This window comes from Nylanderia fulva, unplaced genomic scaffold, assembly GCF_048542155.1.
Source record: "Nylanderia fulva isolate GAGA-0341 unplaced genomic scaffold, ASM4854215v1 Scaffold13, whole genome shotgun sequence".
NCBI lineage: Eukaryota > Metazoa > Arthropoda > Insecta > Hymenoptera > Formicidae > Nylanderia > Nylanderia fulva.
Genome location: NW_028189518.1, coordinates 5,482,968 through 5,510,922, shown reverse-complemented (window position 1 = coordinate 5,510,922; position 27,955 = coordinate 5,482,968). Strand labels below are relative to the sequence as shown.

Sequence of the window (27,955 nt, the reverse complement as noted above, 5' to 3'; positions counted from 1 at the left end):
ATATATATATATATATATATAAGAAAACTGACTATTATACTTTTTGTAGTTAGCATTGTCCACTTTAGGTATAAATTGGATAATGAATATCTATTGGTTCTATCTTGTCGCTGGTTCTATCTTGATCGCCTTTATATTGTAGGATATTTTTTGTGGCCGACTTTACCGCATCGTACTGAAATAGAATTGAGTATGCTAATGAAGCGAATTTAACGTTTAATAAAATTCCGAATTTTACGGCACTACTTACGGTTTTACGATTGTAGATTTCGTTGTAAATTCTCGGTCCGTTTCTGCGGTAGGCTGGAATTTGCTCGCTGCCGTGCAGAATCAGTGTAAATTCTCCAATTGTGCCATAATTTTGCTTCGAGTCTGTCTGCAAGCATGCAAATATGCATCATCAAATACACGTGACAAATGCAACGTGACTGATGTACAATTCATGATTGGCGATATGCAGAAAGGTAATTTCAATCAATAAATATTTGCTTAATCAACTGCATTAAATATTTCCGTAATCTACATTTTTGGAAATTTGATGAAATTGAGAGATATGGCGTATGATGTACTTCGATATGATATTATGTTTCAAGAAAAGCGGCTTTAAAAATTTGCAATATTTTTATTTATATGTAAATTTATTCATACGAATACATATTGTGTCAGATTTTTATTTATGGGTTGTGATTTCAAACATATAATGACAAAGAGAGAAAAAATTCTTTTATCTTTATAATAACTTTGCATCCAATCTTTCTTGAATTCATTTTTATTACAACCATTAAATATGTGCACATATATAAATATTTTAAGTAGCATATCTATACTTTATAAAACACTTTTATTAATAAAAATTCATATAAGTATTGATTTTAAAAGGAACAATCAAATATTACATATATTGCAATTAAAGTTATATTTCTTATTTTTTATTATTTAATAAAATATTTCATTATTTTTGAAAAGTAACAAAATTTTAATTATAAATTTGTAGTTAAATCTTTCTTTTGCAATATATGTATTAATATATTATAATATGACGATAATAGCAAAATCTGTTATTAGATCTGCGGTAAGATGATTCCAATGTCTCACTTTATCAAATATGTGCAAGATCCATATTCCTCGAGGGTCTTCGCCCCACGTCGCGACGGACATGAACTTCCACTTTCTAAAACCATCCTTAGATTCATCCAACTTTCTTGCACTTAGTATCTTTACTAAAGTACCTAAGAAATGAAACACATGGCTTCAATATTACAAATAAATTATGTATAAATATATATATATATATACATAAAAATGTATATGTATATACTGCTTTATAGTATTTTATTATGTTAAAAGATAAAGGATTGTACATGCGATGTATCGTGATGTATTTTGTTAATGTGAAAGTGTTAAGTTAAATTTGATTTATGTAAAGAGTGTATGTATATGCATAGCATATATTTTAGTTTGGATAACTAAACATTATCGGTTGTGTATAACGTGCGAATATTAATTGCGGCTATGTACGAGTGTTATCGATTTTTTTCTTGCAAGCATGCGTAGCAAGCATGTAACTATGAATAATATTATATGCACATACATACGACCTAGTTAGTATTAGATTTTGCAATGCAGAACCTTATGTGTTTGTCTTTCAAAATTTATGTGATAATAATAAAAATTACTTTATTATAATAAATTTTAATTACGAGATTGGTAGATTAATATTTAATAAATAATAATAATTGCAATATATAACATATAAGATATGTATAAATAATACTACCCATATATCATATTTTTGTCTTACAAAAAATTAAAAGGGGTTTGAAATCTTGATATTAATATTTATACTGGTTTTAAAGAAATGAGGAAAAAAAACAAGAGCTGATATCTTTATTAAAGAGTAACTTTGAAGTTTTAGTAGAATATGTGGTAATTTTTAAAATTCTCAGTATTATTTTATTTCGGATGCATCTGGATATTTTTATTTATTTTTTTACGTTTCAATATATTGGGATTTTTTTATATTTTGATAATATCATCTGTCAATAATAACGCCAATCAATAAACATGCACAAGATTAAAACGCGACGCATTGACTAAAGTGACAATTGCAATCTACTCGTTCGTATTCACGTTTGAAACATTTATGTATTTAAAGCCAAATTTTTTTTCTTTGACATTTATTACACATTTATAATTATCGTATATTGTAATGTATAATTATATAATATTTTTAAAGCGTGGCAACATTCGATAAGTTTTATATTTATAAACAAATTATATATAATAAATATATTTTATTTCCACTGAATCTTCTGTTCTTTTCCGAATAAACAGATTGCATCGCAAGGAGTATTAAATTGAATTTCCACTGATAATTGGATCAAGAACGTATTCGTGCAGTTAAATGCATTTGCGACACAGAAACGTGACTTCCAATATTAATGAAGATATTAATTCTGTTTGAATTATACGTTCATTTTTTGCTGTTCTTTCTTATTAGGATTGCATTATCTCAAACTGAGCAAAACTTATGACTGATAAGAACGATTGAAAAATAATATAAAGACGTATTAAATTGGATAATATTAATTTATCAGAAGTTTTTCTAAAAAAATTTGTCAATTTACTTTGTTAAAAATTTATTATGGAAAGTATTATTATTTCTTTTTTATATTACATTAGGCATAACTTTTGAAAAAAAATCGATAACAATTTAGTTATTAATAATATTAACATTTTTTATTATTTTTATTTTCATTGTATTTTTTAATGTTTTATTTATTCGTTTTGTTATAAAAGAGTTGTTCTTTCCTTCATAAATTAAAATACAGCAGCAAATAGAACTCAATATATTTGGTTGGCAAGCGGATTGCAGCTAAATGCATTTGCATTTAGTCTTCGAGAATATTCCCAGAGACTTCAGCGCTGATATAATTATAGAGCATTTTCTTTGTATGATATTTTTAAAGATCTCTTAAGTCTCTTAGCTCAGGATGTAAAATGACGCATTTCGATGGTCCTCATAACTATTCTCTCGTCTTTCCGTTCTTTTCATTTCTACAAATCGGATACAAATAGCGTTTCCAGACATGCATTTAAATGAAACATAACTGCTCAAGAACTGTTTGTGCGACTTTATGCATAAAAGTTTGATTAAAGTTTTAAAATGTTGTTTATATTATTATTTCTACACATTTACTATCAGAAGCTTAAGAATACGTACACGAGAAAAATTGTATTTTCTCGCATACGTGCGAATCTATTTATTAATTAATATACGTAGAAAGAATTGTGAATGTATGATGAATAATTGGAAAATGAAAAATGTATACCCTGTGGTGAACGCAGATGCATTTGGAGTGCGCCGCGATGAGAGTACTCGAGATTCACCTCGATCTCCACGTGCTCCAAAAAGATAATTTCACTCCCCAATGTCCGACAAACGTTACCTCTGACATCGAACATCAGATACTTGTCATTTTCAGTCGATATGAAGTCATTGATGCTGCAACGCAAAAACACATGTGCAGAAATTGCTATACATTTATGCATATGTAGTATGTTTATGCATTAAGCGTTGAAAATTAACATTTTTCGAAATGTTGAAATTGTTACATATGTATTTTTCAAAAATCGCTAGATTACATGAAAAATTTTGCTTTGATATTTTACAATGCATATAGTTGCAAAATCTGCCTATCTATATTTGTATGCAATTTCTATTTTTATCTCCAAAATGTAAAATAAGCAATATATTACAAATTGTTTTTTATATTTCATAGATTATTATAAATATAAATATTAATTTATATAAATTATAAATATTAATTTTGTCTATTGTAATTCATTTTTTTCAGTATAAATGTAACAATAAACGCGCGATTAAATTTTATGTGTACGTGGAAAGTTACAAATATGAGAATAATTAATATTTAGTATCATAGAATATATAAGAAGAAATTAATAAAGCTGACTTCGCTTCGTGAGCATTATAGTCAAATTATGAACATAATCGCAGACGTGACTCGATGCAAAGTGAAACACGCAGAGATGTGAAACTGGGTGAATCTTCAAAGTATGTACATATGTACTTAAATTGCAGTAACCGAGAGGAGAACTATGTAACGAGATGAGCATGCATTTTCGGCTAACTACACTAGAAGCTATTTTATATGAAACGATCATATTCGTATCTTTAATCTATCTAACAAGAATTTCGTTCTGTTTTCCCGGATGTCGAATAAACTGTCCTTTCAAGAGCGTACTTCGAAAAAAGTCCTCAATCGTTAGATGCACCGTTTTCTCGCCTCTTCCGTGCTATCGTAACGAATGAAGACTTTTACGACCTTGTTGAATTTAACGATGCATTTCTTATCTCGCGCTTCTTCGAGCATCCGGAAATACCTCTTTGAAAAAGGAGGTCATCGTGCTCGATTGACATGAAGTCCGAAGAATCGGGTTAAGTAAAGAGCCTTTTAATACTTATAGAACACACAAAATAAAATATTTTGTGTAAATCTACGGCTAAATATCGTAGGAAAAAGAAAATATAACATAATACATATAATTGTTAATATTCTATTTAAATAAAATATAAATTAAATAAAAATATAATTTTGCAAATATTTGTGACACAGAATGAAAATTGAAAAAAGTTGTAGACCATTTTATTTTCAATTACTCTAATCATGCATACATATTTGAACCTAATATTGCGTTGAATTGCAAAAGCATTTAGCATAGATAATTTTAACCGTATTATCTACTTTGTCTCGATAGAAAGTTTGCGTGCTACGTAATTAAGCTCCAACGTTCTAAATCCGCTAATTTACTTACCCGTACACTTCGCCAGTCACTTCGCAAATAGTCTTCTCTGGTACTGTCGTCCAGTAGTAACCTGCCATTGCCAGTGCTTCTCCGTTCATAAGTCCAAATCCGAAAGCCGGGTTAAACCAAAATCCAGCTGCATTTTTGAACCATCCCGGATTTTTGCTGAAAATTTTATGATGTAATTATTAAAAACTCTCTCACCTCGCGCGCGCATAAAAAATTACTTCTCATGAATGCGTGAAAGCAATAAGAAAGTGACAAGTATCAAGGAGAGAAAAATGATTCTTTTTACACTGGAAGTAACACGATGTTTGCGCCATTATTGAAATTCTGTAAAATGATGTGCTAAGTGGATTTTTGGAGTATTAAAACTGATATTCACTCTATGTAGAATGAAAATCGATTGTCTTTAAGTATTAATTATCAAATGTAACTTATTTGTATAAAATATGATCTCACAATTAATATTCTCGTGACGTGAACATAATACCTTCTTGTACAAGCGATTACGATCGCTTTTATAATTTGAGACGATAATAAAAAGCAATTAGTACGAAATATAAATTACGAAGTAGAGCAATAACGAATTGAAATATGCAGGGCCATCTGGGTACACGTATTTTTAGTATTTATGATTAAATAACCATTTTTCCGCTGCATTGTGCATGCGTAACCTATTTTCTTTAACATTTATTCAGTAAAAGTTATACATATATACACACACACATATATATATATATATATATATCATTACAAGAAATAATTTAGGTGTGACCTGTTTAAATTTGCAAAAAATATAACCATAATTTAAAATACATATTTGGATATCTTAAAATATCGAAAAATTGATTTGAATTTTCGAAGTGAATAAAGATGCTTTTAAAGAGACAATTATGCGTTCAAATTGTTATCACTCAATCGTGTCGCTTCGTAAATTTTCATGAACTTAATTGTTAATTATAATTGATTGCATTGAGAATTTTTTTTTTTAATAATATTTTTAGATCGTGAAAAATCATTTCCTGTGCGCTTTATTTAATTTATGATTTTTCAATGTAAAAGTGACGTTGCAATCTGTTGAGTTAAAGTGAGAATAAAAATTGAAGCTGACACAATTGCAGATACACGTGACCTGAATTGCTATTCGCGAAATGCTCACCTGAGAGGGCTGTACTCCGATGACCAAGCTATCAAATGCTGAATGTCTCTCCACGTTAAGTCTTCGCTGTAAAAATAAAAGAAGTCGTTAGTACGAACTTTGATTAGAATATTGATAATTTCTTACTAAAATAACATCTTTATTTCGGTCGTGGGTTAATCGAGGATAAATTGAAACTCAATATACGGTGACCTCCAAAGAGCGGACATGTATCGAACATTTCACGCGATCGTACTTAAAATGTGATGAAGACCAAGAAAAATCGGAGAAGAGAATATTGCAATATGCAGATTTTCAGACATCTTTCATTTCAGGAACAGTTGCCTAAAATAATTTTCTTTTCTTAAATATTAAAATTGTAATTTGACATATAAGTTCTTTTATTTCCTGATGATATAATTCATTGTTTAAGAGGATTATATTTAATGTTTTGGAAGATTATATATTTCTAAAGGCTAACTTTGATATAAGAAATTGTATAATAAAGATGTAATTTAAATTATCTATGAAATACGCGTACATAACTTTATTGTAATATATATTTACTTGGCTTATATTTATCTTTTATATATATTCTCTCTCTCTCTCTTTCCCTCTCTTTCTCTTAATATTTTTATAATTATATATTAATTAGAAGAGTGGAACATTTGCGGAAAGAGAAAGTTTCGAGTAATATAGTAGCAGTAAAATGAAATATACCATTTTATCATATAATAAAAAATAAATATAACTAGTAACGTAATCAAATTACTGTTTTCTCGTTTCTCAAAGAAAAGTTTAATAGAAAAATACTATTGCTATACTGACTGATTGTGAGTATGTTCGTACTTTACTTGTAGCGCGAGAGCTAATATTCCGGCGGCCAATGGAGCAGAAGCTGAAGTACCTGTATGCTTGGTCGTGCAGGTATTCTTTAGATCTGTCGTTACCTGGAAAACATAAATAAAAGCTACTAAATTATTCGGTATTCTCCGTAAGACGGATCTTCTCTCTTCGTGGATACTACTCATTCAATCTCAGAGGGGAAGAACCGACAGTAAGTCTGAAATATCGCGTTTAAGTAGAGATTAAAGTAGATTATTCCGAGTAAAATATCGTAACACTTTAATCATAAATTACATTTATGATTTGAACATTAAAATATCTTTTATTTTTCTGGATAAATTGAACAGATTGAAATATAAAATTATATATGATATTTATACAGCGCACATTTTGTAAATATATTACATATTCAAATAAAGAAAGCTTTGAAAAAATGTTGTCAATATTGTTGTTTAATATCAATATCTATTAAATTTAATAAATATAATAAATAAATAAATAAAAATAAATGCAATACTTACTATTTTGTGATTGTACCTTCTGCTGCTGCTGATTGTTACAGCGAGAATAGCAGGACATTTCTCTCCGTACCAAGGAAGTTCTCCAGTTTGGCTAATTGATCCAACGGCTATGGTGTATATGCTTCCAACATATCCGTCATATCCGCAGTCGTCCGAATTGCCACCATTCCCAGCGGCCCATACATAAATGTTACCTTTACCGTTACGACCCTGTCACGTATTCGAGTATCAATATTGCTTCACGTAATATCAAGTAAATGATGATTTATTCACAAGATGATGAAACTTTCACGTTATATATCAGATTATATAATAAAAATGTTATATTTGCAAATCATAAAAAGTGCTGGAAAAATCTGTTGAAAGATAAAAGCCTGAAAAGAAAGGTAAAGAAGAAAAATGTGTGCAAATTATATATACATATATGTGTATATATATATATATATATATATATATATATATATATATATAATATATATTAAAAATTTCTATATTTTATGCAAATTATAATTTTATGAAAGACACAGTGTTGTGTGTGAGTGTTGTTTTATGCATAAAAATGACTCATAATATATTGTATATAAATATGCAAGGAGATCTTGTCTTTCTTTTTCAGGCTAATGTTAAACTCGCTTCTCATTTATATTTAATCCTCGGAAGAAATGAGAAAAGAAGAGACACTTCATAAGAGCGTCTTGCTAACATCTCTTTGAAGCCAGGGTTAGCATTTGCGACGATAATATTAAAAGTCGGCACACTTTCGTAATCGTATAAAATAGACTTACTAAGACAAAGTCTGTAATAAAAATCAGGGCGCATAAAGAAAGATCATAGCATGACCGAGTTTCAACTCGCTATTGCAGCTAAGTTAAGTAAGTCATTCCCCAATTTTTCCTTTACACTTCTTAATTCTTACTAATTTCGGTGAAATTAAATTTTCAAACGCAAATTGTACAACCGCGAATTTATTAATGAGTAAAAATAAATTTGATTATTACGAGTCATTTGTTTTGCTGAGCATATGTGAATGATTGTGACATATGTGCAATTTATAGATAGTATTGTGAATTTGGCAGTAAATAAAAAAGTAAAAGAGAGACAAAAGCTTTTAGGATTGTCTGCTGTCTGAAAAAGCGATCAATAAGCAACGAATCGCCATGGGAAACGTAGTTAAAGTTTAATTAGGCTTAAATAAGCTTAGTCTCGGTGTTGTGTAAAAGCTTGTTTAAATATTAAATCACTAAAAACCCTGTTCCATGTTAAAGTCAATCCATTCAATCTAATCCGATTACAAAGTCTTACAAAGTTTACATCCTCTTTCTTTTTTACAAACTTTTAGAAACAAAAGGTATCAAACATTTGTAAAAAGTATAATTTGAATTTGTAGAGGCAACAATATTTATTATAAATTTTACTAAGTATCTGTAAGTTATCGATTACAAGGACGCTGAGTCTCTTCTCTCTCCTCAGCTTTAAATTTATTATTTTTCTAACTATAAACTTTTTTTATTAAAGAAAATTTGGTTTTTAATAAACTCCTTAAAATAATTAAGGGATCGACAAAAATTATTCAAAATTAGGCAAATTTTAAATAGTTATAATTTTTTTATTTCGGAAAATGAGAATTTAATTCACGAATTTCTTCGTTATTTTTACCTATTTGTAAAAAGTTCACGAGTTAAAAAGAATCAGTCTTTATATCATGCTATGGAACAAAGATTCAGCTTTATAAGAATCCATTCTTAAAATTGCTGTCCGATGATTTTTAACGGAGTTATGAACGATCAAAGTAAAAATGACATTGTCTCTTCAAATTGCGATAATTTGACAAGGTAAGATCGAAATTTAAATTTTAAAAAACTATTTTGCAGGGAAAACTTCAGGCTTTAACGTGAAAATGTCAAAAAAATTTTTCAAATTTTCTTATGTGTGCGACGTGTCTACAAAGGGAGAAGAAAATTTTCCATTTTGTTATGCCTGTCGTTTTCTGTAGTAAAAAATATCAGAATTACAGAAAATAAAAAAAAGCTATAATCCTTCAAAAGTAGAGATTTCAAGCTTTGAAACTCTTTTTAAAATTTAAATTATCATAAAAAACCACTCCTCAACGTTTAAAGTCGACCAGACTGGCGACTTTAAACGTTGAGGAGTGGTTTTTTATTAATTATTACTGGCAACCTTAAGGATTATTATTTATTAAATTATCATATTTTGACACAAAATTACAGCTATTTAAAATTTGCTTATTTTTTGGACAATTTTGTTTAATCCCTTAATTATTTTGACAAGTGTATTAGAAATAAACTTGGTAGTAAACTGACTTCTGTTACGCCGCGTTTCAGCGCTTCGAAGGCGAGTCTGCGAGGTCCATCCAAAGTCTTTCCATCATCAGACGGTCCCCAAGAAGCCGAATAAATGTCGACGAGTTCTTGCTTGTAGCTTAGGGCCTCGCCCTCTACCCGATCGTTCATTGGACCATCGAGGAGCTTGATGCAGCCGATGGATGCCCCATAGGCAATTCCGACACCGCATTTTCGGTTGTTGGCTTCCATCGCTATCTCGCCGGCACATCTGGTGCCGTGGCTGTTTTTCCCTGAGGAGCAGTTGAATTTCTGATATGATTGTGAAACAATAATATTCAATTGGGCCAGGAAAATTTGCTAAGGTCCGTTGTGTGCGCGGGGATAAGAATTAAACATGTTCTACAGGGAATACCTACCCAGGAAGTCTCAACATCTGGTTTCGTACCATTACGCATTTACTTCATTTTGAAATATAAAATTCAGCATAAATAATTTTGTTTCAAAGGAAACCGAGGAACCAAAACAGTAGTCAAACATTGATATATATAATAGAAAATTAAAATTATTTGTTTTAAATAATTGTTCTCAATTTTTACCATATTTCTCTTTCTAAACTTCTTCATTTCTTCTTGCATAAATCGAGGATATTTCTATTAAAATATATTTTCAATAACCAATAATTGTTAATTTTTATTTTATCTGATTAGAATGTGTAGCAATCAAAGTGAGATTACTTACGTATTGCATTAATTTTAGTCTGTAACTGTAATTAATTAAAATATAATTAAACAAAACTATGTTGTAAACATATAAATGTATTGATTTCACGAAATAGTTAGTTTGATCTGCTTTCACGAAAATTGTTATCGGCACGTTAACATTTTTACGAATGTAAATTATTTATTAAATTTTATTAATTGAATTTATATGTAACTGCTATTATTCGAATGACCGAGTTACAAATATCTTATATTTTAACATTTAGAATACAAATGCAAGATAATATTGACAAAAACATCAATAAAATTGACCATATAAATTATTATTATATCTAAGTTGTTATATATATAAAAGTATTTATATATTTTTAATCTAATCAATAATTTATTTTTTTTTTAAATTTATTTTGCCAGTCTAATTTTAAAAACTGTCACATAAATGCAGATCTAATTCTTTTCAATAATTATTAATATTTAAATATTTTCAGAAAAAACAAATTATAAAATAATGATATATTAATACAAAGTAACATCAAATTAAAAAAATATCGGATATAAGAAGTTGTTTACAGTTAGATAAGTGTGAGATAGTCTAATTTGCGCGAATGATGCAAAATTTTTAATATTTTTCTATATATTAAAGCTCTTATCATCGTCGGATAATTTCAACGAGAGCAAAGTTTTCTGCAAGCAAGTTTTAAACTAGTTTTGTGACCTATCGATAGTTTATGGTTTAAATGCATTACCGAATCCGCTGGATGCGCGTTTTCCCCTCGATAGACCGCAATTTACTCGAGAGTTTGACACGTTTACATCACGTAGTTTCTACCATAGTTTGACCGATATATTGTAACGTGAGTGCTATGTGCGACCACACGTGAATGTAATTATAATGACATATCCATATCGTCACGTGTCGTGAGTTATTATGAGCATTTAGATTATCGTAATTTAAAAAATTGTATGTGTGAATATTTTTGGTTTACTTGTTATTAAACGGATATATTAAATATGTAATTATGTAAAGATATTATTTTTTAAAATTTTGTTGCATAATATATTATTGTATAAAAAATATCATATTATTTAATTATACTACTTATTATATATTATGTATGTATATGGTATATTGTTATAAAAAAATTTAGTATATACTTAAATAGAAATTACCTTACCATCATATCTTGGAAGAGGATCATTGTCATTTTCATTCACATCGTAACTAATGGCCGCATCCTAAATTTAAATATTATAATAATAAAGCTAAGATATAAACATATTTAAATAATGCAGTAATAAATATATAATATGTCTTTTTTTATAATGTCTGGCAGAAAAAATTCTTTATCTTTTTTAATGTGTTATATTATAATATTATAAGATTTTTATAAACTTCTTCAGAAGATAAATTTTTATAAATATAATTTTTTATATACATATATTTGTTGGTGTAATACGTATAATTTAAATGCATATATATTGTAGTCATTTATGCATAAAAAATATAATAATGGTCGTATGTAATATAAACGTAAAAATGGAATGTTTTTTAAAATTTAAAATATATATTTGAGGCATGATTCGTCATCTATGAGATGAAGAGAAAGCTCAAAGCAAATATTACGTACGTAATTACTCCGCAGATCATCATGATTGTATTCTAAACCGTCGTCGAGAATTGCAATTCTCACTCCTTGACCAGTTATCTCTTGTCGATAGAGAGGCAGAACGTTTAAGTCGAGCTTCGGCAAACCTTCTTCGGTCTTCGTATCTTGCTATGGCAATTGATAAAAACTTTCAAGAATCTCAACAATATAATAATAACAAAAATATATGTCAAAGTAATTAGTTGTACAAAATAATTTTTTCAAGCTTGATGTATTCAAATAAATAAAATTTTTAAACTGTTTAAACTTGTGTTGAAATGTATAATATTCTATATAAATTATGAATTATATTGTTTAAAATTACATATTTTGAAAATAATTGGAATAATTTTTATATTTGCAGTTTATATTTTTATCTTAAAACAATTTTATTATTTGATTATTGAAATATCTTATTTTGTATAATCTGAAAACGAGAATATTTTATTTATTGAGCGATACTGAGAAAATGTGTAAAGCATTATTACCAGATACCATTGTTGATCCCAAAGCTCATCACTAAATATTCTATCGGCAGCATCGTAATTTTCCTCCTCGCTGTTAACAGCATTTGATGCAACTTCGTATGCGTTTAATTGCAAACGCTTTTCTCTCGTTAAAGGTTTTTCAGACTCCAGGTCGGCTAACGAGATGTAATCGCGTTTAAGTCGTTTCACGGTTTTCTGTTGATCCGCCCAGACGATCTTTCCTTGGCAAAATGTGAATTGTGCTAAGAAAGTTGCATTCTTGTTGCATACCATATTGTAATATATTACATGCTATTATAATTGTTATATAGAGATACATATTAAAAAATACACATTTTTATGTAGAGAAACCTGCATTAATATTTTATGTAAGCGCAAGTAATATTAAAAAAAAGTTATAAGAATTGATAATTGTTAAGTTTTGCAGTTAGAATATTATTTGAGATCATAAAATAATGTTCGTGTAAAATATAAAGTTACCTTGGAAATTGTATTAAGATCCTTCGTTAAGTGAAGATTTCCTCTTTTCCTCTGTCTTGGGCTATTATCCTTAAGCCATATATATGTGTCATTGAATCCAAGAACCTGAATGAAAAGATCCATTACATGTAAATTTTTTGAAGAAGAGCAGCGATATACGCTGCATATTTAATGAATTTCAGGCCGAATTAAAATTTTATTTAAATTTTTGCTTAAATAAGTATTAAAGCACCAGTCTTATCCATCCGTTCTATTATCATTTTACAGTTAATCCTTTTTCTCAATGTTCATCAGTATAGATTAAAATTAAAATGTGTTTATTTTATATCAACATATTACGTTTTGTAAATTTTATCAATATGCTCTTTTCTTTAATTAATTATATAAGCTGAGAGAAAGATTTTTATTTAGTGCGATATTTATAAATTAAAATTATCATAGTTATTATCATGTACATACACTTATCTATCTTTTAACTAATTAAAATAGAAATAAACGTTATACATGATAGAAAATAACTGAGAATATTTATTTATTATTAAATTATTATTTAAATTAAAAGTTACTCATTTTAGATAAAAAACTATAATAATAAACTAATATAAATTAAAAAATAATATATAATTGTTGCATGCGATACTTGAATCAATATACTTTGAAATGTTTCGAATGTTGTGTGTTAAGAATATACCATGTCTCTATTTCATGTACATTGCAAGGGGTTAACTACCCTTCGTTGGTTTAGGGTGAGAGTAAAACTGGACGTCCCGACGTTTGCGCCCTTCGAATGAGCAAAAGGGACGCTATGATCAGGATAGCATACGAAAGCAGTTGGTAAATCGAGCGATTCTTTTAGGGGGAACTATCGAAAGTCTAAATGGGGGTCTATCGCGCGTGTGTAACGTTATTATTATCCATGGTGTCACGTGGCCGGTTTGCCTTCGTTTTTGTACGGCATCCGTATGCAATGTGCTGCATCACATGGCGCAAGTAATAAATATGACAGAGATAGAGTAAGGGGAATCGTGAGAGAAGGGGACCACCTGGTAGGAAACAACGTCATTCGTGCAAGGGGGCAGACTATATTTCCGTAACATCAAGCATATACCGTCTATTTCGAGACCTCCTGACTGTCCGACCGGTCTCTCCTGATAATCATCCATGTTAATCTTTTTTTATTGATCCGAGAGTATAATTTGTGCAAAGTAGACATGTTTTCAAATATTAAACCACATGAAACTGCGCGTAAAAAATTAATCTATATATATATGTTGCAAATTTATTTTTGCGATTAATTCATTGGAAAAATTAAAATCCTAAATATATAAAATTCATAAATGTATTATATAATTTATACATATAAATATAATTGTGTATAATTTATTAATTTTAATATTGTACTTCAAATAATTTTTATGTAAAACATTGTTTAATTATTTTTATAATTTTATTTACTACAGTACAATTTAATATTGAGCTAATGTTTTATATTTGAAATTGATACTTTGTTAAACATTTCATTATATTTATTATTATTGACATTTTTTTAGTGACAGCTTAAGAAATCAGTTAATTGTTGCCAAACAGCATTTTGAATTGTTTTACGTATACATATATTTTAATTGCTATTGGCAATATAATAATTTTTTTATTGTAATTTCCACAAAATAGATATGACATCAAACACGATCAATCTCCACAGTAGGATTTAAGGAAATATTCAGGTCATTGGGATTATAAAACAATAATCGTTTCTGCTATCCTCTTAACCCTATACAACCATGAGCAAAAATCCTTTAATCCACTATCCATCATATCTGTTGTGCATTCGGTTAAAAGAAATAAATTTGATCGTCAAAATGCTTCGCTGAACTCGCTGATAAACTAGTGAATATCCGGCGGGATACACTTTTCAATACAGCGGCGCATAAATGTTGCACGTTTGCGTATCCATGATCACGTATGCCATGCACGCCGCGTTAAGCATTTAGGATTTTACATCACGATCCGTGGATCGATGGGAAACATTTCTCCTTTTTGCAAACTAGGTCTACAAATATATAGGAATTTAATGTCAAATAAATACGGGCAGATAAAATTTGTTGGAAAGATCTGCTAATCTTTTGCCAAGTAATTTAATTAAATAAGGAAAAATGTATTGTATAATTATAATGTAAATCAGTTATATTAATAAGAAGTTATGTAATTGTGGTTTTTAATTCGTTTCTTATATACAATTAATGTTTGTTCAATTTCTAAATTTATAAAAAAAATCAGTATGTTTCAATTTAGCACTTGTTACCAATTATCTCTAGAGTTAATTTTCTGTGTAAGATATCATATATATGTGTATATGCGTGTGTGTTGTAAATGGATTTTGAGATAAAAACTTTTAAAGCAACTAATTAGATTTCGAAGTTACTTCAACTTCGTAGGTACGTGAATGGAGTTAATTCGAGAAATCTCGCGGTCCAAGACAATTTTCGCAAACTTTTTCAACTGTAACATTCTCAAAGAAGGGATTCTTAATTAGCACGCGTATGTGAATGCGTTTTCTTTTTAACAAGCGGCAACTTCAAACAAAATCGCCGCTTTTAACGTAAAATTGTGCCCGACGGATAGATGCTTTCTAGGTGTCACGCGAGTGCTTAAATTGCACGTGAAAACGTTTCAAACTCGAATTCGTCGACTACGTGATAATGGCTCTCTCCCTTTGGCCCCCTTCGGTCGTAATCGGTAAGCCACTTTCGACAGTGGTCGAAGAGATGCACACTGGGAGAGCTGCACGAACGTGTACGTGAGAGAAGCGCGAAGGGAAAATCGGAGACGGTCATTACTTCGCAATCAGCGAGCGACAAGGCAAATATTACAGTTATTGCCAAGTATTACCATGATATTACTATGATATCGCAGTATTAATCCGATGTACGTGAAATGCAGTAACATATTACGCCAGGAATATGTATGCAGTTTTTTTTATATTATATAAGTAACTCAAGATTCTCTCCATTTTTATAAAATACAAAAATTCAAATATACAATAAGATATATTTCAGAAACTGTACGAAATAAATGCGCAGTGTTAGTTTCTATTAAATTTGGAGAGTCGTAATTATTTGCCATAAAAATGAAAAAAGATCATAGTCCGAAATAAAAATAAGTAATTAATATTTTTTAATATTTATTTTAAATATATATAATAAAAATTTGATATACGTCTAATAATCCACGTCGACAGTTTTGCTAAAAAAAGATATACTCTTCACGAGAAATATTTTTACACATCTTTTGCTGGATAGGCCAATGCTCTGCATAAAAAAAGAATATTATTGCTAAAAATGAATTATTAGTTTATTAGCAAATATGATTTATTTGTTTATTAATTTTGTAGGGTTGCATTATATCGCATCCTGTTATCACTCGACTAATATTCGCTGACTAGCGAAGTTTCGCTCAATTGCATCTTGCCTGACTTCCTCGCCATTTAACGATTCCTCGATACGAACTCTCGGAAAAGGATTATGCTACCCTTGCCGCGTCCTATATACATTTCCTATCCAATCGTCTTAAGTTCGCGCGAAGACATTTCGGAACTCTAGTATCATCACCATCGACCGTAGTATTTCACACGAATGTACGAGTATATATACTAATGGAAAATGTCTTTGTACGCGTAGAGGGAAGAACAGATAGAGGCGAAAAATCAGAGCCGGTTATTACTTCGCGATCAGCGGGCGATTCGTCTTATCGGTATTCAGATTGCGTCTTCCGACTGCTATGAAGGGACGACACCTCGTGTTCGGTATAGATACAGGAAAATCTGTGGTAGTCCAAGTCGCTTGCAACCCCCTTTGGGCGAAATGGCAAGCGTGGGTAAAGATGAGAGAAATGTAGAGAGAGAGAGGGAGAGAGAGAGAGAGAGAGAGACGAAGTATTTTCGCAGTCCATTTGTTTTGATCGGATTTCCAACTGTCTCTCGTAATCCCGCACCCGTAAGCTCCCGCAGGCGTCGTCAGTTTCCAATGAAAACCCTAACGTCTCTATCCTCTTCTCCCCTTCATCTGGCCATGCAACCCTCGTCGATGTTTCCCGAGCACACCTTCGTCTCTTGGATTCCTGCGAGCATTCTCCGCGTTCTCCGTTCTGTACTTTACGTACGTGAGTGTGTGCACGCGTATATACATTTGTACACAATGTCCTACCTGTCGTGTGCTCTCTCTCAAATTTTTTGTAAACCGTTTCTTAGGAATCTATGAAGCACATTACAGTTGACTTTTTTCTTAACATCGAAATATCGAGATAAATTATTAATTAAAATAAAGAGTACTGTAGACTAAGAATTCAATTTTGAAGATGCAAGTACAAAAGTTGTGATTATTATTTGTTTGTAAACTTTATTCTGCATTTTATTTTGAGTCTACTCTAATTAAATATATTTGATCTTTTCTCATCTTATTGTTAGTACAATGAATCCCATAAGTGATATGCAATTATGTTGAAGTATACAATTTGTTAATAATATATACATGTTTATGCATATAACACAAGAGAAAATTTATAAGCTGATTTATTAATTATTTTTGACGATATTACTTTAAGGCTTGAAGATTTTAAATTTTCATTATAATTATTAGATAGTAATATGTGAAAATTTTTGTTTTACCAGCTAAACATATGATAAGTAGCGGCCCATGACATTCTGATATATGTACATGTTACTTAGGATTACGCGATGTCTGGCACTTGTGGGCTGCAAATTCAATTACATGCATTGAATTTAGCAGATGGTAGAAGTTTCCGCTGCTCTGTGTGTACAAGTTCACGTGTAAACTGGCAAAACTCATACTTTAGGCAAGTGCTTATGTGCGCAAGCGTGATGAGATATAGGAATAAACACCTAAATTGATAATGTTATTGTAAGCTAAGTTATGTCATGCAAACAGATCACATTTTTTGCTATAATTTTAATTTTTATATTTGGAAAGAAATTTGTACACGCGAGAATAATAAAAAATAACTTAAGATTACTTTGATTTACTTGCAATTTGTTAGAAGGTGATAAATCTGTAGCTATTGATTCTAAATTATTTAAATATATTTAAATTTTATTTTTATAAACGTATCAATAATAAAATACAAAGAAAAAAATATATTTGGGATTAAAACAGTTTTCTAAGTCCATTTAAATATGGATTCACCAAATAAAGAGTAAACGAATGTAAACAGTATTTAAGACTCAGAGTTAATATTTAATATTTGCATTCCGAGAAATGATGTCTAAGCTGCATTTCTACAAATTCTAATTACTCTCATATATTTCTATGTGCTTTTTAAAAATATCTTTTTAAGAGTTTTGAACGTTTCAAAGGGTGATGTTAAGAAACTTAAAGAAGCAAAGAAAGTATCAAACTTGGCAATCTGTATAATAGTTGAATCGCAACGGGCGTGTATAAGCAAGGAGAAATTGCATTAATACGTTCGACCTTTGAAACTTCATCATCTCGAAGTCGATGTCAAAAGTTAAAGTTTTAATTGAAATCAACGCTATAACACGCTAGTATCACGTGAATTTGATCAAAGAACTCCAACTAGTTTGGTACAATCGATCTCATTGGGGTGTTTTAAACCGATTAATATTGATTATAGATCTTATATAGCTTCTCTTATATATCCTAAACAAATCATCTTATGTCGAATAACTACTTATAATGGCAAAAGTAATTACGCTATAATATATTTTGAAATAATCGATAAAGATATACTCAATAAGTACTTCTTAAAAGTTTACCTAGATTTTGTAAAGCAAGTATATATATATATATATTACGCATGCAAAATGTTGCAAGCATAAGTATTGTAAATATTGCTCAGATCTATTAAAAAATCGCTCATATCGAAAGTTTTACAATTTCAGTTTGGAAGCATTACGAAATTTAATGAGATGCAAATTGATACGTCGATTTTAGTAACATTTTGAAACTATGCTTTCGAAACTTTTAAAATGTACAATTGACATCATTTTTAGTATTTTATACATGTATATAATTTTAATGATATCGGAAAAGAATAAAGATAATTGGATAATAAGCGAAAAAATTGAAACGTTATCAAAGTTATGTTTAACTAATTATGTCTAAATGTATCAGATTTTCAACCAAATTGCATGACCTATAACGCTTTGCATAAATTGCATAAATTGGATTACCGTGTGATTTATGAAAACGCTATCAAATATTTATTAAGCTCATCGGCCGAAATATCGACGTGGGCAGATTCACCTTGAGATTAAATCTTTTTAGAGAGAAAAGGAGCAAGCTAACAAAGGCGAGCCCCGGATAGCAAATCACTGTGACATCTGTCAACCGACATAACGTGAAGTTCATTATGGCGTTCAGCAGGGTGTCACGCCATTTATTTCAATTATTGCAAAACGCTGAATCAGCAAACTATCGATATCGGTAGCTATCGATAATTTACGAACGTCATTAATACTTACGTTGGACCAAGTCGTCTAAAAATACCATCATTACGCGAACTATATATATAGGTCACAAATCGTTTTACTTGACAAATAGAGTAGTTTCTTCTGTTTTGAAATGTTGAAACGTTTGCGTAGGAATAATCGTTAATCATAATTTCTAATTTATTAATTCATAATCTATTAATATTTTATAATAGACAATAAAAAATAAGAAAATAAAAAATTGTGTTTTAAAATAGAAAACTGCTATTAAAGATTTTATTATCAAACTATTAACAAATTTGCAAAATACCAGATATAGATAAAAGAATTAATTTAGAAAAACTATTTACGTTATTCTGGCTTAATTAGAGCAATATACATATTTCTTTATATAAAAAATAGTAGATAATATGTTACATAAAAAATAATAATTTAAAAATATATTGATATATTTGATAACAAAATATATATTTTGTTATCAAAATAAAATATTTAGTAAATATTTAAAATGTATTTCAAATAAAACAGATGTAACTTACAATTTATATTCGGACGATAATATTCCTGTCTCCTTAAATAACCGCGATTGCTATTTTTGCCCTTTAAAATAAAGAAATGGTTTCTGTCTGTCAGCAGGAAAATTAATGTCAGGAAATTCATCCTGACAGTTCCATAACAGATTTTCGATAACCGAATTCCAATTTGCCCTGAGGCCCGAGCTTGATTGAGCAATCTTGGCCATTTATAACGGAAGATTGTGCGTAAGATGTACGATAATGCGAAGCAAACTAGGGAGACTTTCAAAATTCCGATTGAATAGTAAGATAATATTGCCATCCATTTGTTAATCGAGTATTCTAGAATTGCGGATAATATAATTTGACAACTCTATAAGTTGCTATATAACCATAACAAATTCTCTTTAACGTATAAATTATATTGTTAGATAAACGATATTGTCGCTTCTCACAGATGAGTGAATAAAATGCGACCAATTGTATTTAAACAGTACAATGTACTGTCAATAAAGAGCTAATTAAGCGAAATAATGAGTAAATATATCGTAAATGGTATTTACATAATATAAATGACACTCATATACATTATTCAATCTTTAATTGGAATTTGTAAATAAGTAAATGAAATTCGCGCTAAGTCTACATGTGTATATAAATGATATATCGGTCGTAATTTATTGTCGTTATCGAAGAACGATGGTCGGACCGGAATTATCCTTATCTTATGTCCTGCCAAATCGACGTTGCCAAGCCTCATACCCTAGGAAGCTCGCAATCAGTTTCTCTGTCACTGTTACGCGCGAAATAGTGAGACCCATGCATTTTACTCTGACAAACGACATCGTATTCATTTCTCGACAGATCTAGAAATTTTTCTCTAATAGAAATAAATGGGATGATGTGAATGAGATGATATAATGTACATATAAATTCGTACATTATTTTTAACTGTAAGGCAAAGCCATATTTTCAAAAAGTTTTACGTGTCATTTCAATCTAATTGAGATTTAATTTAATTGTTACTGTTATATATCGTGTTGTAAAAATGTGGATTTTTAAAAATAATAATATATTCTGTGCAGACGTATTGAACGAGTTACTATTGTTATAAACTGTATGATCGTTCGATTCGCGCTTGTTTATGGGAATTAAAATGTACATTAAATTTTTTATTAGTACTAGACAACATAAGCGCGCGCTTTGCGCACGAAAATGTGAATTCTTTCCATCAGATTAACACACCCCACATCTGACATGCTGCGCGGTTCACGCGAGACTGATTTTCGTGCGGGGTATCGCGAGCGCGGGACCGATGGTCACATGATCAGTGGTCACATGATCAGTAGTCACATGACCAGTGATCATGTGACCATCGGGCCCGCGCTCGCGATACCCCGCACGAGAATCAGTTTCGCGCAAGCCGCGCAGCTTAATGGATGTATGGGATGTGAGTCTCGCGCGATTCTAATGAAAGTGTAGATATTTAATCACAAAAGATTTTTGTAGAAAATTTTATTTCTTTGTTAGTATTTTCTGTAAAAGATTTAAATATTGAATTTTTTATGCATTGTATAATTAATTGATATATTTTTATGCATTGATTGCAATAATAATTTTTGCACGCATGCGTCGTAATTTTTGAAATTTTATTATCAAAGAATAATATAACTTCGCTTTGCGTGCATAATTATATTCGGTTAGATTAAATAAAATGATATATATATATATATATATATATATATATATATATATTGTATATATATATATGCTACAATATTTATAATAATATAGCATTTATAAGCAGATTTGTTAATATAATAGGAAGTTACAAGTAAAAGTAATTGTGTCGACTCATTAATCATTTCAGTTTTTTTTATCAAGTAATTATGATAGTAAATGATTGTTAGTATAGGAAACTGATAGTAATACAAATATGAAAAATACAATTCAATAATTTTCATTAAACAATAATACAGGTATAAATAATGCTACAGTATATTATATTAAACAGTTATATTTTAATTTTATATATTAGTATATATTTTTATTTTAATTCTCGAATGTCTATTAAGTACATAATTATAATTTGCCGAATTTTAATTATGTATATAATTTTAATTTTTGAATTTTTGTTATGTACCAGGCAACACAAGCGCACACTTTGCGCGGGTTATTCATATTAGTTTTACTTTTTATTTTACAATTGTCAAACTATTAATCTTCACGATAGCAGTTGTTTGATGCTATTAATAAAACACACACAATATTAATCGAAACAACCAAACAGCATCGTCGAAAAGCAGCAACAATATTTGCAATAATCGACTTTGCATGTCTTTTTTAGAAAGGAATATGATAGTTGCCCACCAATGAAATATAACTATTATAATCTATTAATCGTCAAATATCTTATCTGACTTTCTGCGTGTGCAATTAAGTCCGCTCTTTAAAGTGCGCTCATCACTTTTCCATTCGGCCTGTTAACATCGCGGCTACATTGCGTATTCTTGGTTGGTCGTTACGAGTGGGCTTTTAATTATATAAAATAATTGCATGTCGTGGAGCCACGTTAGATATATGCGCTTACAGACAGCCTAAGAGCAGCCCCATGCATCGCGCTCGCTTGCGGATTGCGGTAGACCGCGTGCTCGGCAAAGCAGCTGCACGCGGCTTTCCTCTCGCGTGTAGCTCGCAGTTTCTCGGGTGAAAGTGTCGCATCTGAAGAGGGGAATCTACATTATAGATTGAAAAAGCTGCTGCGATATGTTTACGTTTAATTATGCCATATACATTCTTGTACGCAGAAAACGCATACTGTGATAAAGCGGTGACATGACAAATTAGGAATCTGAGAGATGAGTATGAACTTCTTTAGGTTGAAAAATTTAGATGCGTAATAAATCATAAATTTCTTATTTACTTATTTATTTTTTGGTTTAAAAACGTATACTCAGGATTAATTTTTAATATAAATTTGATTTCCACAGACGTTTGTTTCTATAATCAAAAAATTAATGATTATTTTATATTTATTTTCTGCAATTATTGGATGAAATTAACTGTATCAGTAAACACTGATTTTATTTTTATACTGTTGTTCAGAGAAAATATCCATACAGATAAACAATCATATCCATCTTTTGTGTACAGATATTTTTATTGATTACAGAGCCGTTAATTTGAATGAATGGCCATTAAATAATTATATTATATCTTTAATTATGTTATATCGTAACAGAGGATAACTGGATTATTTTTTATTATATTACAAATATTATTAAAATGCGTATATTTAAAAAAAAGTTGTTGTTTCTTTATTCATTATAATTGTCGGTGGAAATAATTTGCGAGATGTTATTTTATGCAAAAACATCTTTTTAAAGTATATTTTATTTTTTTCGGAAATACATAGATGACTTGACGTTCCCGACGCAAACCACGTATCGTGAGACAGATGGAAAGCATCGATTGCATTCGTGCACTTGTCAAAGCCAAGGGAAAACGTACGATATCGTTCTTCCCATCGATACTTCCTTCTATAGATAGTGAGGTAAAACTCGTTGTGTAAAGTGCACGATAACTATACATACTATCCGCTATTTGTGAATTTAGACAACGTATTTTAGTAACTCTGATTCTGTTTTCGGTTTATCGTAAACAGACATGTTAAGGTTGATATGAAGATTTTCTTAAGATTAGATTTAAATTTATTATATCACAAGCAGTTTAAGTGAGTTTCAGAGTTATTAATTTCTTTAGCAATTGCATTTTAAAAATATTAGATTATATTTCAAACAAATAATAAATATTTGTTTGCAAATATAATTTCTTGCAAACATCAGTAATTTTATGTTCAATCATCTTATTATAGAATATTATGTTATAATAGAAAATTTTTATTCCTCTTTGCCGTACACATTCTTGAAAATCTGAGAAAGTTTTGATTGATATATATTTTTTACTGTTAAATTTTATTTGCGCGATTTATTTTATCTATATAAATATGTTTGAAAATTTAATTGTTCAGACTTTACAATATTTTATATACCCACAAGACAATATATTTCAAATTATATTTTTGCATAAAAACTATACTACACGTGTGCTACTTAATTCAACATATGATTAACGAGATATTTTTAAAAGATTAGGCTTGCATTGGTGATTCTCCTCATACGTCTTTCGATATTACGCATCGGAAATTGCGAGGAGCACCCGACGTGGCGGATGAAAATAAGGCGATTGCTTGAGACGTTCTTGTCAAAGGGAAAGAGATACGATATCGGTTCCCATTCGCCGATATATATTTTCTCTGGGGTTCTCGCGATGATCTCGTGACGAGAGAAGGCGAGAGAAAGAGGGAGAAAAATTCGTTTTGCAAAGTACATCGGGCTTTAGGATCCGCGCGAGATGTCTGCGAGTGGCAAAGGCAGCGGACGCGAACGAAACGGAATGAACGAACGATCAAATGGTTCGTGTGAGAGGCCTCTCGCTTACGGGGATAATCTCTTTGCAGTCATCCGTATGGCAAAGGAAACGATTTGGCGTGGCCGCCAATCCATCAGCTGCTGCCGAAACTCCAAAACACGTTTCACGCTTCCCGGTCAGATTCGAAACGTTGCGTTGGTGGCATGTATATGTGTGTGTGTACGTACAAAAGTGAATACTTTCTTCAAAGACCCTCGGCCGGGCGAGGTAAAAATTCCTTCACCTCGACGCGGCGGTGAACGTCCCTTTTTCCCAAAGTTGTATTTGCGAACTGAATGAGACCCACAGGGTGGAAACTTTTCGTAGAAATTGGGATACTTTTTACGGCCTTCGCCGTAATGCCGGCCCTCGCGATGGGGTCGATCTCTCTTGATATCCATACGTATTTGCACGTACATTTACATTGTAGTGAATATTTAGTAACTCCTTTCTGCGGCAGGTATCGAAATTATCTGACGTAAGAAAACATCTCTCTTCATTCTGCGAGTGAAAATTGCAGAAATTTCGTTACGACAAATATTTTTACTATCAAAGTAGGAAATATTGAATTTATGGAAATGTGTTGATATTGCAGGGACTTTTAGAAGGTGTCTGTGTCTATAATACAATTTGTGTTTATCATATTATTGCCACTGTTAACTAAAGAGATTAGTTTTCTTCCATCGGATATTTGCCGAGCTAATAAAGAATAAGTTTGCGAAAAATATCTGTATCTTTTTTGAAAGTAATACATAAAGTGAAACATTGGGATGCAATTAAAAGTTGAATAACTGCTTGATAACTTATTGTTACTTGTACAACGCCCAATTTTAGTTTAACTTTGTCTTGTTCACGTCAGAGTATTGTAGTTTAACTTTTATGCTTCTTAGGATAAGACTTTCTTAAAAATAGTTAGCCGATCTTTGGAGATAAAAAAGTTGCTACTGAATAAAATCATGTATGTATTTATGCTATAAGATATGTCTAACATTTATCTAGGAGCTTTCCATATATAAATATTTTATTTATGTAATTACTAAAGAATTTTCATTTAACAAAAATTTAGCGGAATATTCTTTAACATGTAAATACAATTTTTTCATTTTCAACATTTATTATTAATTAAATTTCAAGACTTTGTAAAACATTTTGAAATAAAGGCATTTATTATTAAAGTTAACTAAACATTTTTGCCATGTTATATACACTCCAAGCTAATTTATTAAAAGAATCGTAACAAATATATATTATTTTCTGATTTTTATTTTCAAATTAAATTGTGCGACCAAAATATTTTACTTTAAGTTAAAAATAATATTTGTAAGAATTTGTATTTATAATTAAATATTTTTAATATTATATATAATATAATACGATATATTTAATATATTTTTCAATAGTCGGCATTATCATTTATGCAGCTCAATACACACCATATGTCAAGCACTTGACAAAGCATCATCTTTCTTTCGCGTGAGATAATCTTTGCATAAAATCAATCTATTTTTAAGTGTTCGTTAAACAGTGACGCATGTGCAAAATAATGTATAAATTTTTCGTCATAAGATGTATTGAGCGAATTTCAAAAAGAATATAAAATTAATAACGTCAATGTATAAAATGAAAATTACTTTGCAATATTGAGCAACTCTCTATTAATTAATTACGCGAATTAACAGTTTAAATAATACCGTGAATGTTTTATTATGCCTTTTTTTTATAACTAATCCCATTATTTCCTTCTTCAAGCAGACAAAATAATAATTCTTGCGACGTTATAAAATTGTAGAGAACGTCGTTAGATTATAGACAAAAATAGTCTATTATATATAAGTAAAATATATCAAATTAATAGAAGAATTTACCGGGCCATGATGTTTGTAACCAGATTCAGCTGCCAATAGCGACGCCACTTGTGGTCCACCTTGTACCATGACGACCCATTCCTCATAATAATCCACGTCGACGTCGTCGATCAAATTGGATGCGGTATGCAAGAGTTGCATAATAACTAGCCAGTACACTCTGTATAAATGAATAAAAAGAGTTTCGAAAATTACATTTTTTCCGTTCACGTCGTAGCGTGGAAGAAAGAAGATTGCGGTAAGCCTCTTCCTCTGTAAGCCAATTTTACGAACCGTTCTGTTACATATGGTATATATTAAGAATACTCGATTGCCGTAGATATGAAAATATTAGAAACGCGCGATTGTTTTATTCTCGCAAATTTCCTGCGTGACACCGCCGCATTTAATTTCCGTTTTAAAAAGAGCGCAATCGGCACACTTTCTGAATTAATCATCAAGAGATTGAAAAACCGTATAAATTAAAAGGGCGATATAATATTTAGAGTACTATATCCAAATATCTTTCATTTTGACATTTAATTCATTCGCGATACGTGAGATATATATTCACGTAGAAACTATCTATCTCATCAGCTTTATCACTTGCAATTATCATTGCATTCGTCGGTCCAATTTTCAATAGCAAAGACACTATTTTCCACTGCCATCACGTGCAAACGTGACACGTACCTGACCATCAGGGTAATCTTCCTTCTCGGGTGATACGTGGGGCGAGGAAAAAGCAATAAATATAGCGACGAGCGTGCAATTAATTAATACTTTCAGCGCACTATACTCCCGAGGATTATATCGTCGTTCTTTTTCTTATCACTTTCTTCGCGATACCGCTCCCACGAGTTTCTAGCGATCCGTTCTCGTATTACCTACGCGACTGGAAGCAACAACAGAACAACAGACGGAATTCGCCGGCTATTGGATCGCAAGTGACAAGTGATCGGACAGTGTGCGTGGCAATTAGCTGCGATTGTCTTTTTGTCTGTCTATAGGAGGGTGGGAGTTTGTCGTCACCCCCGGAGTTCCACGCTACGCTGGACGATAATCCGGCCGGTGGGGCTCGGAAGGGTGGCGGATTAAACTAAGCATACATGACGTAACGGACGCGCGTGGGACGGAGCAAGCCAATGATAACGATTTGTGGATGATTCTCGATAATGAACAAAGCTGCCTTGCAATATGTTCCTACTGATATCGTTTTTCCATTGTCGAACGAACAAAATATTTCACAATATTTTTTGTGTGCCGTGGAATACAGGCGCATCTATTTTCTCGATAACGCTTGGATTTTTATATCTATATATATTTTAATTAAGAAGTGTAGGCGTATCTTTTATCTAATATCGAATATATCAATTAATTATTGATTAAGGAAATGTAGGAGTGCAGGAGAAGGCCGGATTAATTTTGTTGACTCAGGAAAAGAAGTCAGGTTCGGAAGATATATATATATATATGTTTATTGCGAGTCGGAAACGTCTTCGCTGTCCAAGTCCCGGTTCTACTCTATCTTCCTTCCGCCGCCTCGATATGAAGGATTGTCTGCCGGTTCGTGAGAGAATGCGTGCTGGTATCTCGATGAAACGCTCCGAAGATGATACTCTCAACGACGATCTGTGCCGATTCCCAAAAAGTCGGCATATTTATACCCGGTGTTAAAACCTTCCCTACCCG

The 27,955-nt window shown here is 30.6% G+C and overlaps 1 protein-coding gene across 1 annotated transcript; it reads right to left on the bottom strand.

Moving 5' to 3' along the window:
- Positions 1–37: 37 nt before the first annotated feature.
- On the bottom strand, positions 38–27,406 carry LOC114932601 (neuroendocrine convertase 1). The gene is made up of 15 exons (XM_029304888.2): positions 26,957–27,406; positions 26,285–26,444; positions 12,972–13,076; positions 12,492–12,707; positions 11,986–12,132; positions 11,533–11,593; positions 9,657–9,928; positions 7,336–7,545; positions 6,818–6,918; positions 5,990–6,055; positions 4,837–4,992; positions 3,333–3,505; positions 1,096–1,229; positions 251–376; positions 38–175 (listed from the first exon to the last, which is right to left on the bottom strand). Exons 1-15 carry the CDS (start codon positions 26,962–26,964, stop codon positions 65–67), a joined length of 2,046 nt encoding a protein of 681 aa, XP_029160721.2. The 5' UTR covers positions 26,965–27,406; the 3' UTR covers positions 38–64.
- Between the last annotated feature and the right edge of the window lie 549 nt (positions 27,407–27,955).